This window comes from Canis lupus, chromosome 18 (assembly GCF_011100685.1).
Source record: "Canis lupus familiaris isolate Mischka breed German Shepherd chromosome 18, alternate assembly UU_Cfam_GSD_1.0, whole genome shotgun sequence".
NCBI lineage: Eukaryota > Metazoa > Chordata > Mammalia > Carnivora > Canidae > Canis > Canis lupus.
The window spans coordinates 55,580,364-55,593,927 of NC_049239.1; the positions used below are offsets into that span (position 1 = coordinate 55,580,364).

The 13,564-nt window shown below is 40.6% G+C and overlaps 1 protein-coding gene across 2 annotated transcripts in view; it reads right to left on the reverse strand.

Moving 5' to 3' along the window:
* SDHAF2 (succinate dehydrogenase complex assembly factor 2) overlaps positions 1 to 13,564 on the reverse strand; it is a 14,342-nt gene continuing 778 nt past the window's right edge. For both annotated transcript variants that reach the window (XM_038564381.1, XM_038564382.1), the window contains exons 2-4: positions 11,549 to 11,769; positions 11,359 to 11,468; positions 1 to 910 (exon numbers count right to left, since the gene is read on the reverse strand). In XM_038564381.1, the coding sequence (XP_038420309.1) occupies positions 780 to 910; positions 11,359 to 11,468; positions 11,549 to 11,769 (462 nt within the window). In that variant the 3' untranslated portion in view covers positions 1 to 779. The remainder of the gene's footprint in view (positions 911 to 11,358; positions 11,469 to 11,548; positions 11,770 to 13,564) is intronic.

Sequence of the window (13,564 nt, forward strand, 5' to 3'; positions counted from 1 at the left end):
TTTTCCTTTGTAAAATATTCTTTAATATTTAATTATCTTCAGTTTACAGTGAATGTTTTGGAGAAAATCTGATGATGAGGATGTGGACTTCGTCAGCAGCATACCCACACATTCCTGCTGGCTGCCCTCGTTCTGCCTGCTGTGCCTCTAAAAGATTTGGCTCAGGGGGCTTGGGTCCACCTCCCTTGGCAGGAAGAACCATACAGGTTGGAAGGTGGTCGGGGAGATTTCACTTGAACAAAGCCCTGGGCTGCTCAGGGAAGCTCAACACACAGCACCAGCAGCTGTGGCTGCGTCCTTTCACCAGGCATATGCTACTGGCTAAAGCAATGAGCCAGCACAATCGCTTCCCCAACAGTGCCCTCCTGTGGCAGAGGCCTGCCTCCAGAGCGAGGAGCCAGGGAATAGGCCAGAGTGGTGGCAACCCCAGCAACCCCTTTTGAGGATTAAAACTGAGCAAAATAAGTGTTTGAATGAGTCACACTTAACATTGACACGTCCTACGAGATGGGTCCATCACTTGAGATAAGACAAATGGTCTGGGTGGACTGAGTTTCTAAGGAGAAGCAGGAGGTCAAGGCCAGTGTGTCTACCCTAGAGTCCAGGGACTGAGCCCCCATGGCAGGCAGTGGTACACAGCTCAAAGTGGCTTTTCTTTTTTTTTTTTTTTTTTAAAGATTTTATTTGCAGGGAGCCCGACGTGGGACTCGATCCTGGGTCTCCAGGATCACGCCCTGGGCTGAAGGCGGCACTAAACCGCTGAGCCACCCAGGCTGCCCTCAATGTGGCTTTTCAAAGAGGTATTCCAGATCTGGGGCACGCAGTCTCTGCTCTTTGTTTTTGTTTTTAGCAAAGTCTCTCAGCAGTGCCATGACTTCGTTTTCAAATATTTCTGGGGCTGGTTTTGCTTCTGTAAGAGAAGAATGGGCAGAAAGAATTATGTCAGTCAGTACTCAGGCATAAGGACCCTGAAACTTGAAACTCTGGCCTCTGCAAAGAACCAGTAGATACACAGACTGTCTCCATTCTTCCTCTAAATATACATGGTAGCCTACAGCAGGAGCTGTACTGTAAATAGCTCTATTGGAACAGCTGCTCCCATCTGTTTACATATTGTCCATGGCTGCTTTTACCTAGGATGGTAGAGCTGAATAGTTCCAACAGAGACCATATGGCCACAGACTAAAATATTTACTGTCTGGTCTTTTATGAACAAGTCTGCCGACCCCTGACCTGTCCAAGCTTGGTGGCACCATTTTGCTTTGCCTTGATATCTCAGTGTTTTCTGGGTATTGTGTTTCTTCTTCCAGCTTATACATTTCCAGAGGCAGAAGTCCTTGGTTGTACATGACAAACTAGTGGCTCTACTAACTTCAGCAAAAAGGAATTTCTTAGAAGGCTATTAGAGGAACACAAGATGGATGTGAACCTGGAGAACCAGGTTTGGATGGAGGCCACAACAGCACGGAGCAAAGACATGAGAGTGTGTCTTAGGAGTGTGCGAGGAGGTCCCAGTATGGTTGTTTACCTCCCACCTCTCTCTCTCTACCCTAAGACACTTGAGTAAGATTCCAATTACAAGCAAAGCCTTCCCCGGGGAAAGCTTAGGTAATGTGTTTGAGAATGACTCTCCTATCAAGACTACAATGCCAGGAGAGAGAATTTCTCAAAACAAAGCTGAATTCCCCCTCACTCAGCACCGAGCCCAGCATCTAGTGGGCTTGTCATCTTTTTCTTTTTCTGTGATCACTGAAATGAAGTCCAGGAGATTTAGGCTTCCCCTAAGGATGGTACAAGTTGGAAAGAACACTGTGCTCATCCTCACAAGAAAAGCCAGAAAAACCATAAACAGCATGACTTTCTGAGAAGTCATCTGAGAACTGAGGTCATGGGGCAACCAAGTAGAATAAGATCTAAGGGAAGGCCCTCAAAGGAGAAATTGCACATGAGCATCTGCTTGCCTGAGACAGGGCCCAGGAAGAAGAGATGCTAGAGACCATCTGGCAGGGAAGAAGAGTTTGGCTACAATTTTTTACAAACTGCTACAAGCCAAGTGTGGGCTAGCCACAGACACTGGGGGAATGCACATCCTGTGGACTATTCTCAACAAACCTCCCGAGTATGCTCCTGCTCCTGGATCCTGATCCATGGTAGGTTCAGGTCAGGAGGTGTGAGAACACCTCCCTGAGCGGTGCAGGTCAGAAGCAGGGGAGCAGCCAAGACTGCAAGAAAAGCATAAAGCCCAGCCTGGCCCTTCTTCTCTACAGAACAAAAGCCATTAGAAACTGGGAGTAGGTCTGCAAATCCTGTCTCCTACTGAACACACGTGAGGAGACCTTTTTGGGATGGTGAAAAAAGAATAGAAAAACAAAACAAAACAAACAAACTTCTACTCCTGTGGGATAGGCAGGGCCACAGAGAAAGCCCATCCCTGAGAAGCAGGGCCACAGGGACTGAACCAGGATAACAGAAAATGTTCTCCCAGCCTTCCTTCCCCGCCCCAAGGGAGGGAAGCACTAAGTGGGAAGCAACAGTAATTTACTGCTGGGGAAAAGCAAGAGGAGCACAGAGATTCCCTTAGAGGCACAAAAATAGAAGGAAGGCTGAAAGCTGAGGGTAGAACAGGAACATTGAGAAATACCTTCCGGAAACTCAGCCCCTACTCAAAGCAGATGGTAGCAATAGAGGCTTGTGGTGCAGTGAAGGGAAGCAAAGCCCTAACAGAATCCAGGCAAGCTTAACTCCTAACTAGACTGACTCCATCCCCATACTAACAGCCTGCTGGAAGCATGCCCATTTCCAGGCATGAATACTATTTACTTCAGTCTTTACTGTCTTGCTCATAATGTCTAACACTCAATCAAAAATTATGAGATACACATGCACACAAAAGGAGACAAACACACACTGCAAAGGGACAAAGCAGTCAACAGAAAAAACCTCGGGGGTGACACCAATTTTAGAACTACTACCAAATTTAAAGAACTGATATGTTAAAAGCTGTAGCAGAACAAGTAAACAAAATGTAGGAACAGATGAGCAACTTCAGTAGAGTTGGGAACTATAAAAGTCAAACATAAATGTTAAAAAAAAAATACAGTAGCAAATAAGCAGATTGACCTCAACAGGCTAATCAAGAGACTCAACACTGCAGTCAAGGAAAGAACTGGCCACTGGAAGACAAATCAATCGGTCTTACCCAATAGAAATTCCCCAACCTGATACATATAAAGAAAAGACTTAAAGACACAAAACAGAATCGAAAAGCTGTAGAGTAATAAGAAACTGTGTAATAGGACCCAACATGCCCAGGGAACCCAAGCAGGAAAAATACCAAGGACAAACATCCAGACACATCGTATTCAACAGCTAGAAACCACAGATGAAATGCTATAAACATTCAGGAAAGATATGTTACATATACAGGAGTAAAGACATAGCAGACCTCTCGTCTGCTACACAAACCAGGAAACAGAACCTGGTAACTCGATGGGAATTGGAAGTTAATGGTACAATGAAGGTAACCAAGACAGCAAACCCGAAGCCAGTGCCAACTCCCAATCAGACTGACTCAATCCTGCACACTAAAAGCAAAAGAAGTATGTCCCTGTAAAGTGCTGAAAGAAAATACTGTGAGCCTGTAATTCTACACCCAGTGAAAATATCTTTCAAAAATTACAAAAACAGAGATAATTCATAATAGTGGATCTGCACTACAAGAAATATTTAAGGAAGTTCTTCAGGCAGAAGGAACAGGATACAGATAGAAAAATGGATCTATACAAAGAAAAGAAATACAAAGAAATGAAAATCTCTAGACAATTAAAATAAAGGTTAGTGTATTTGATACATTGTTATATATTTTTGTGTATATATATATATATATGACGCAATGTAAGTTATAATTTTTTAAAAGATTTTATTCATTTATTCATGAGAGACACACAGAGAGTGAGAAGCAGAGACACAGGCAGAGGGAGAAGCAGACTCCATGCAAAGAGACTGACAAAGGACTCAATCCCAGGACTCCAGGATTATGCCCTGGGCCAAAGGCAGGTGCCAAATGGCTGAGCCACCCAGGGATCCCCTAAAAGTTATAATTTATATATACAAATGTAAAGTATATTCTTTTCCTTATTTTAAGCGGCTCTAAAAATGACTGTCTAAAGTGAAACTAAAGAAATATAGTGTAGGCTTACAGCTTAAGTGAAAACTACGACAACAGATGGGAGGGAGGATTTGGGAGTATATTAATGTGAAGTTCTTACATCGTATGTGATACAGTTAATAGTACTTGAAGAGAGACTGATTAATTAAGGATGTATATGTAAAGCCAAGGGCAATCACTAAAAGATTATAATAGGAAGTAATAAATAATAAACCAACAATGGAGGTCATATGAAATTTCAATTACTCAATTAAGAGATGCCTAGGTGGCTCAGTCAGTTAGGCATCTATCTTTGGCTCAGGTCATGATCCCGGGGTCCTGGGATCGAGCCCTGCATTGGGCTCCCTGCTCTGTGGGGAGTCTACTGCTCCCTCTCTCTTTGCCCCTCTTCCTGCTCATGCATGTGCTCTCTCTCTCTCTCTCAAATAAATAAATAAAATCTGGGGATCCCTGGGTGGCTCAGCTGTTTGGTGCCTGCCTTTGGTCCAGGGCATGATCCTGGAGTCCTGGGATCGAGTCCCACATAGGGCTCCTTGCATGGAGCCTGCTTATCCCTCTGCCTGTGTCCCTGCCTTTCTCTCTCTCTCTCTCTCTTTCTCTCTGTGTCTCTCATTAATAAATGAATAAAATCTTTAAAATAAATAAATAAATAGATAGATAAATAAATAAATAAAATCTTTTTAAAAAATAAAATACTCAATTAAAAAACCATGGAGGGGTGCCTGGGTGGCTCAGTTGGTTAAGCATCTGCCTTCGGCTCAGGTCATGATCCCAGAGTCCTGGGATCGAGTCCTGCATCAGGCTCCCTGCTCTGTGGGAAGCCTGCTTCTGTCTCTGCTTCTCTTTCTCTCTCTCTTTCATGAATAAATCAATGAAATCTTAAAAAAATTTTTTTTAAATCCAAAAAAAACCCAACTAGAACTAGAGAGGTAAAGAGAAAAAGAACAGATGGAGAAAGACAAGAAAAAGATGATAGATCTTAATTCAACCACATTGTTCACTGAATATATGCAAATAGCCAAAACACACCAATGAAAACAGAGACTATAAGACTGAATAAAAGAGACTACATATGCTATCTATAAGAAGCTCGATCTAAATATAAAGACAGAGATAGGTTAAATGTAAAAGGATGGTGTGGGAGGCAAACTTCTAAGTTGGCCCTCAGTATTTCCCACTCCCCTGATATATAAGCCCTGCATAATCCTCAGGACTGTGAGCATGATTTTTACTACCATGGTTGGGTTACGTTACATGGCACAGCTGACCTCAGGAAAGGCAAATTATCCAAGTGGTTCTGACCAAATCACATGTGCTCTTTATTTAGTTTTTTAAAGGGGGAGGGGGAGAGGGAGAGAGAGAATCTTAAGGCAGGCTCCACACCCAGCACGGAGCTCAATCTCAGAACCATGAGATCTTGACCCTAGTCAAAACCAAGAGTCATATGCTTAACCAAATGACCTACTGAGGCCCCCACATGTGCTCTTTAAAAGTAGTTTTCTCCAGCTGGTGGCAGAAGGAAAGCCAGAGAGATTTGAAGTGTTGAGAGGTATTCCATGTGAGGGAGAATCTCCATTGCTGAGATGGAAGGAACCATGTAGCAAGGACCTGCAAGTGCCTTCCAGGAGGTGAAAGAGATCGACAGGTAGCAAGACAAGTGGAATCTCAGTCCTACAACTACAAAGAAATGAATTCTAAGAACCTGAATGAGCTTCCAGACAGGACTGCAGAATAGCTGACACCAATGTCAGACTAAGCTACAGGCCTATAGAACTTCTCACCTATAGAACTATGAGTATATGTATAAATATGTACAAACTATATTATCTAAAACCACTAAGTTTCTAGTAATTTAATATGTAGCATAGAAAAACTAACATAGGTGGAAAAAATATATACCATGCAAACACTAATCTAAAGAAAGCTGGTGTATCTAAATTACTATCAGATACTTTAGAACAAAGAATATTATCAGCAATAAAGAAAGACATTACATAAAAAATGGTAAAGGAGTACAATTCATCAAGAAGATACAACAATCCTAAATGTTTTCACAAAACAAAGCTTCAAAATATATGAAAGAAAAACAGAAAATTGAAAGGAGTAATAGACAAATCCGCAATTATAAATGGAGAGTTCAACACTCTTCTCTTACTAATTAACAGAATGACAGAGGAAACCTGTCAGAATATAGAGAACATGAAGAACAGCATCAAAGAAGTTGTCCTAGTTGACATTTATAGCACAGTTCATCCACAGGTTCAAAAGACACATTATGTTCAAGTAAGTGAACATGAGACATTTATCAGGTATCACAGCCATAGTTCAGGCAACAAAACAAATTTTAAGAGACTTAAAAGACCTAAAACTACACAACATAAGTTCTGTGGTCATACTGGAATCAGTAACAGAAAAATATCTGGAAATATTTTAAATGAAACTTCTACACAACTCATGGGTCAGAGGAAGTCAGAAGGGAAATTAGGAATTGAATGAAAATGAAAACATAACACATTCAAATTTGCAACATGAAGCCAATGCGGCACTTAAGGGGAAATTAATAGTATTGAATGCTTACATTGGAAAAAGAGGTTTCAATCAATGAGCTCAACTTCCATCTTACAAAACTAAAAAAATAAGAACAAATTAAGCCCAACACAAGCAGAAGAAAATAAAAAGCAGAAATCAATGAAATTAGAAAAAGAAAAACAGAAAAAACAATGAAATCAAAATTTTTATGGTTCTCTGAAAAAATAAATAAAATGGATCAAGATCAACCTTTAGCCAAACTGATCAAGAAAAAAAGAAAAAACTCCACAAATCACCAATATCAGAAATAAAGGAGGGACCTCACTACAGCTCTTCAGACATTCAGAGGAAAAGGGACTATGACCACAACTTTATATCCACAGACTTACTAACAGCTTAGGTGTTAATGTGGCCAAATTTATTAAAAACACACTAACTAACAAACCTGACCCAAAAAGAAACAGGTGATTTGAATTGTTCCATAGCTATAAAAAAAAAAAAAATTAGGTTTTACAGTTAAAAACTTCCACCAGAGAAAAACCTCAGATCCAGATGAATTTCCTAGGAAATTCTACTAAATATTTAAGGAAGAAATCACAGCAATTCTACATACTATTCCAGAAAATGAAAGAGGAAAGCACTTCACAACTCATTTTATGAAGCCAGCATTACCCTGATCAAAACCAGATGACATTATAAGAGAACTACACATCAGTACCCTCATGAAGACAGACACAAAGATCTCCAAACTATTAGCAAATCAAATCAAGCAATACATATCCAGGTCAGGTGGTATTTATTGTGGTGATGCAAGGTCGATCCAATATTTGAAAGTCTATTAATCAGAGTCGCCTGGGTGGCTCAGTGGTTGAGCGTCTGCCTTCAGCTCAGGGTGTGATCCCAAGGTCCTAGGATCCAGTCCTGCATTAGGCTCCCCAGAGGGAGCCTGCTTCTCCCTCTGAGTCTCTCATGAATAAATAAAATCTTAAAAAAAGAAAAAAGAATCAATCAAAAATTCATCATATCACTAAACTAAGGGGGAAAAAAATCATAGGACCAAACAATCATCTCTATAGAAACGCCTAGAAAGCACCTGACAAAATTCAACATTTATGAAAAAACATTCAACATACATATTAAAAAAAAGAGGGAAGTTTTCTCAATCTGATAAAAGGCATTTACAACTAACCTACAGTTAACATTATATTAACGGTGAAATACTACTTTCCCCCAATGCTAGTAACAAGCCAAGGATGCCGCTCTAACTGCTGCTATTCAGCATTATACCAGAGATCCCAGACAATGCAATAAAACAAATTAAAGATATAAAGGGCATACAGATTGGAAAAGAAGAAAGAAAACCTTCTCTGTTCACAGATGACACGATTGTCTACATAGAAAAAATCCCAAAGAATCTACAAAATAGCAGTATACAAAAATCAATTTTCTATCTATATCCTACCAACAATGGGAAACTGAAAATTTTTCTTAAAGTATCATTTATAACAGTCCCAAAATATATGAAACACCTAGGTATAAATCCAGCAAAATATAACCCAATATGCCGAAAACTACAAAATATGGACTGTAGATTTTTAGGATGGCCCCCAATGATCTCCACCTCCAGATATCATGCCCTTTGTATGAGTCTCACCCCACCCCACTGCTTCAGGCTGGACCTTAATGGCTTGATTCTAACCACCAGAAGATGGCAAGGATAACAGAATGTCATTTCTGTGATTAGGTTATAAAACACTAAGACTTCCATCTTGCTAGCAGACTCCTCTCTTGCCTTCTTGGCTTGCACACTTTGAAGAAGCAAGCTTCCCAGCAGGAGAGGGAACAGGGAACAGAAGGCAACCTGTAGGCAACAGCCAGCAAGGAACTTAGGCCTGCAGGTGGGGAACCTGTGAGGAATTTAATTTGTGCCAATGAGAACTTAAAACATATCCTCTCCTAGCTGAGCCTTCAGATGAAGCCCCAGATCGTAGGCTGACACCATGATTATAACTTTGTGACAGAGTAAAGGGTAGGACCCAACTAAGCCATGACTGGATTCCAGACCCACAGAAAAGTTGAAATAATAAAAGTAGGTTTGTTTTAAGCCAGTAAGTTTTGGGGTAATTTGTTATACAACAGTAGATAACATGCTGTTTAAAGAAGTCAAAGACCTAAAGGGTGCCTGGGTGGCTCAGTTGGTTAAGCATCTGCATTTGGCTCAGGTCATGATCCTAGAGTCCTGGGATCGAGCCCCATGTCAGGCTCCCTGCTCAGTGGGGACTCTGCTTGTCCCTTTTCCTCTGCCCCTCTTTCCAGCTCATGCTCTCTTTCTATCCCAAATAAATTTTTAAAGAATAGTTTTTTTAAAAGTCAAAAGACCGAAAAATGGAGATATATCATGTTCACAGATGAGACAATTCTGAATTGCTAAGTTTCCCAATTTGATCTGTTGATCTAACACAACTCCAATCAAAATCCAAGCAGGAATGTTTTGAGAAATTGAACCAGTGATTCTTTTTTTAAAGATTTTATTTATTTGACACAGTGAGTGAGCAAGACAGAGAACAGAGGGAGACGGAGAGGCAGACTTCCTGCTGAGCAGAGAACCCAACGTGGCACTTGATCCCAGTTCCCTGAGATCATGACCCGAGCCAAAAGCAGACACTTAACTGAGTCACCCAGGCGCCCCTGAACAAGTGATTCTCAAACTATAAAATTCCTAGAAGAAAACAAAGAAAATCTTTGACTTCAGATAAGGCAGATTTAAAAAAAAAATTTTTTTTAAGATTTTATTTATTTATTAATGAGACACTAAGAAGGCAGAGACATAGGCAGAGAGAGAAGCATGTTCCCTGCGGGAAGCCTGATGTGGGACTCGATCCCGGGACTCCAGGATCACTCCCTGAGTCAAAGGCAGATGTTCAACCGCTGAGCCATCCAGGCATCCCAAGGCAAATTTTTAGACATAGTATCAAAAGCACAATCAGCTATGTCACCAAATAAAACATTGTACTTCACCAAAATTAAAAACTGCTCTTTGGGGATGCCTGGATGGCTCAGTGGTTGGGCATCTGCCTTCAGCTCAGGGCAGCCAATGTATTTAATCATACAATAAAAATATGGCCAGTCTTTGAGCCTGGCCTCTTTCACTTAGCATAGGAGTCAACAAACTATGGCCTGCTGCCTGTTTTTGTAGGGCCTGTCCGCTAAGCATGACTTTTAAATGGCTGAGGAAAAAAGTCAAAAGGATATTTTATGACACGCGAAAATTATATGAAATCAAAGTTCAGTGTCAACAAAATTTTATTGCAATGCAGCCACACTTGTTTGTTTACCTACGGTCTGTGGCAGTTTGCATGCTTCAATAGCAAGAGTTGAAGACTCATGACAGAGACTGTATGCTCTGCAAAACCTAAGATATTTACTACCTGTCCTGTTACAAAAAAAATGTCCTAAGCATACACTTACCATATGACTCAGTGACGCTTTTCCTGGGTATTTATCCAAGAAAAACTAAAATCTGCATCCACAAAAAGCTATATGCAAACATTTGTAGTGGCTTTATTCATAATTGCCTCAAACTGGAAACACCCTCATGTCCCTCAGCTGGTCAATGGATAAACAAACTGTGGTACATCCACATGATGAAATTTTACTTAACAATAAAGGGCCAGAGAGTAAACAGTTTATACTTTGTGGGCTTTCCAATGTTTATATAAGCCTCTGGACTCTGTATTATGTCACTTTATACTCAGAACCTACAGAATGGTTTCTACTTTATGACTCAAATATAGACTGCAAACATAAAACCAGAAGACCCAGAGTGTACCAAAAATGAATGAGATATGCTCTAAGATCCATTCTCCCATTTTTCCTGATAACAGAACTCCCACTGTAGCTGGATGCATTGAATAGACTATATTTTCATCATGACTGGCAAAGCCATGTGACTGAACTGTGGACAATGGAAAATAAGTGGAAGTGTGGTGTATAATCTCCTGAGAAGGATCCATAAAGAATAAGGCATGTGCTTCTACACATTTACTCCTGGCTGAAACACAGACATGATGAATAGACCTGCAGCAACCACCTGTGACCATGAGGAAGACAGTACATGCTGAGGATGAAGTGAATCAAGAGGAATCTGGAGTTCATGGCTTCTGAATGGAATGCCTACCTCTGGACTTCTGTTATGAGAAAGAAAAAATACAATCCTGATTTGTTTGAGCTATTATTGTTTTGGATTTTTTGTTTGTTTTACTCATAGCCAAAGCTAATCCTAATTATATACAGTAAGAACCATTCTTCCCAAAGGCAGTGCTGAAGTGAGACTACCAAGAAACTCTTGCTATGTAGCCTTCTACAGTTGTCAGGTTCCATACCACTGCCAGCCTGTTTTTTCTATAACAACTGTCTTTCCACACCATCCCACTAAACTCCTTTTTTGCTTAAGTTAGACAGGTTTCCATTACTTGCAAACAAAGAACTTTAACTAATAAAACAACTTTGCACACTTTGAAAAATTTGGAGTGCTACTGGGGTTGAGGGTCTACTGGACTGAGTGTCCACTGCATGAATAGAAAGACAAAAATATTCCAGACTCAAATCGGTGCAAGTCATCCTATTTTTCACATCATGCTGCTTGCTGATCATGCCAGTACCTGTGGCCCAGTAGTAAATATCCCAGTCATTACTGGGCTCATTAATCAGGCGATCATAGAGGTTCAGCTGTTTCTCAGTCATGTGGTGCAGATACTCTTTAGCAAAGAGGCTAAAAATGAGAAAAAGAACAAAGTTGAAAAGGCTATCTCCAGGGAAAGAGAAGTGACACCAAATCTCATATTTCCCTACCTAAGGAGTATACAGTTTTCCAACATTCCCCTCTTTCTGCTCTCGTAGAGCAGCCGGGCTCTTTTGGTTTCTATGGATTCATCGGTTCGCTCCTGCCATGGAGGCAAAGGGATTTCAATCATGTCTTTTTGGGAGTCTGTTGGGCTATCACCTCTGTAGAAACGGTTGGATGGTGTGCTGAGCAAAGGAGACACTAGGTGGCGCCTTGACAGAGCAAGCATCTGAAATAAACCACAAACATCTTTATGAGGACTTACCCTCAGTCATCCACTCAATACTTACTAGGTGTTAAATGCATTCAATCTCATTTAGTTCTTAAGAAGTTATGTTGATACTGTCCCCACTTTATAACTTAGGAAGTGGAGGCTCTGAGAAGTTAAACAACTTAACCAAGGTCACCTAAACAGTAATTGCAGTTAAGACTAGAATCCAGCTCTAACTACAAATATGTTCTTAACAAGTATCTTTCTGGAAATTCTTCAATAGAAATATTTTCTCTTTCCTTTGTATTCCCTTAAAATTCTTGTGGAATGGTATACATTTTAGTTGCTTGTCTGTGTTAAAATCTGAGCATACAGTGATGGCATGGTCCTCAATCTCCCAAAGGCTCCCAATCAGGAGAAGGGCAAAACCTATCAAGATGCAATTATAAGGTAGTGACATCAGCAAGATGATGGAACAGACACCACAGACACAGACTCCACAGACACAACTCACACAGACCCCAACTCAACAACACATGGACCGATTCCCTTTTATGAGAAACCCAGAAACCAAGTAAGAGGCTCCTGAAAAAAGAAGACATGAAATCCTTCCAACTTGGAGTTTACATGCACAAGCCTGGAGAAGACAAAAGTCTGAGAGGCTCCTGGAATCTCTAGCCAAGTTGACTGGTGACAAAGGTCTTTCCTTGTACAAAGCCAGTCCAAAAAGACTGGGAGAGCTGTTTTTTCAAAAGTGTAGACACCACATAAAATTCAAGGGACATGAAGAAACACGGCCTGATCAAAAGTACGAAATAAATGTGTAAAAGACAACCCTAAAGAAACAGGCATATAAATTACCTGACAAAGAACTCAAAACAGCTGTCTTCAAGATGTTCAATTGGCTCAGGAAAACAATGCATGAAGAGAATGAGAATATCAACAGAAAAATACTTAAAAAGAACTAAACAAATTTTAGAACCAAAGAATATAAAAACCAAACAAACATAATTTACTATGAGGGTCAACTAGCAGACTTGATCAAGCAGAAGAATGAATCTGTGAACTCAAATATAAGTCATTTGAAATTTCCCAATCAGAGGAATTAAAAAAAGAACGAAAGAAAGTGAAATGCACATAAGGGACTTATGGGACATTATCAAGTAAACAAGTATAAATAATATGGGAACTCAGAAGAAGAAAAGAGAAAGGGGCAGAAAGCTTATTTTAAAAAATGGCCAGGGATCCCTGGGTGGCGCAGCGGTTTGGCGCCTGCCTTTGGCCCGGGGCGCGATCCTGGAGACCCGGGATCGAATCCCACGTCGGGCTCCCTGCATGGAGCCTGCTTCTCCCTCTGCCTGTGTCTCTGCCTCTCTCTCTCTCTGTGACTATCATAAATAAATAAAAATTTAAAAAAAAAAACCGTCACGAAATAAGAGACATTTATTATATAATGGTAACGGGGTCAACGTGCCAGGAATATTTAACAGTCATATGTTTCCAATCAACATGAGAGCACTCAAACATATGAAGCAAACACTGGCAGAACTGAAGCGAGAAATCAACAGCAACCCAATAAAAACAGATTTCAATATTCCACATTCAGTAACGGATAGAACTCCTGGACAGAAAAAAAAAAAAAAAAAGGTCAATATAGTCAACCGAAGCCCTGAACGACAGCTCCAGACCAAATGGACCAAGATGGGGATGGACACATACAGAACATCCCAACCAGCAGCAGAATACACTATTTTCAGGCACACTTGGATAGGAACATTCTCCAAGATAGATCGCGTTGGGATGCAAACTAGGC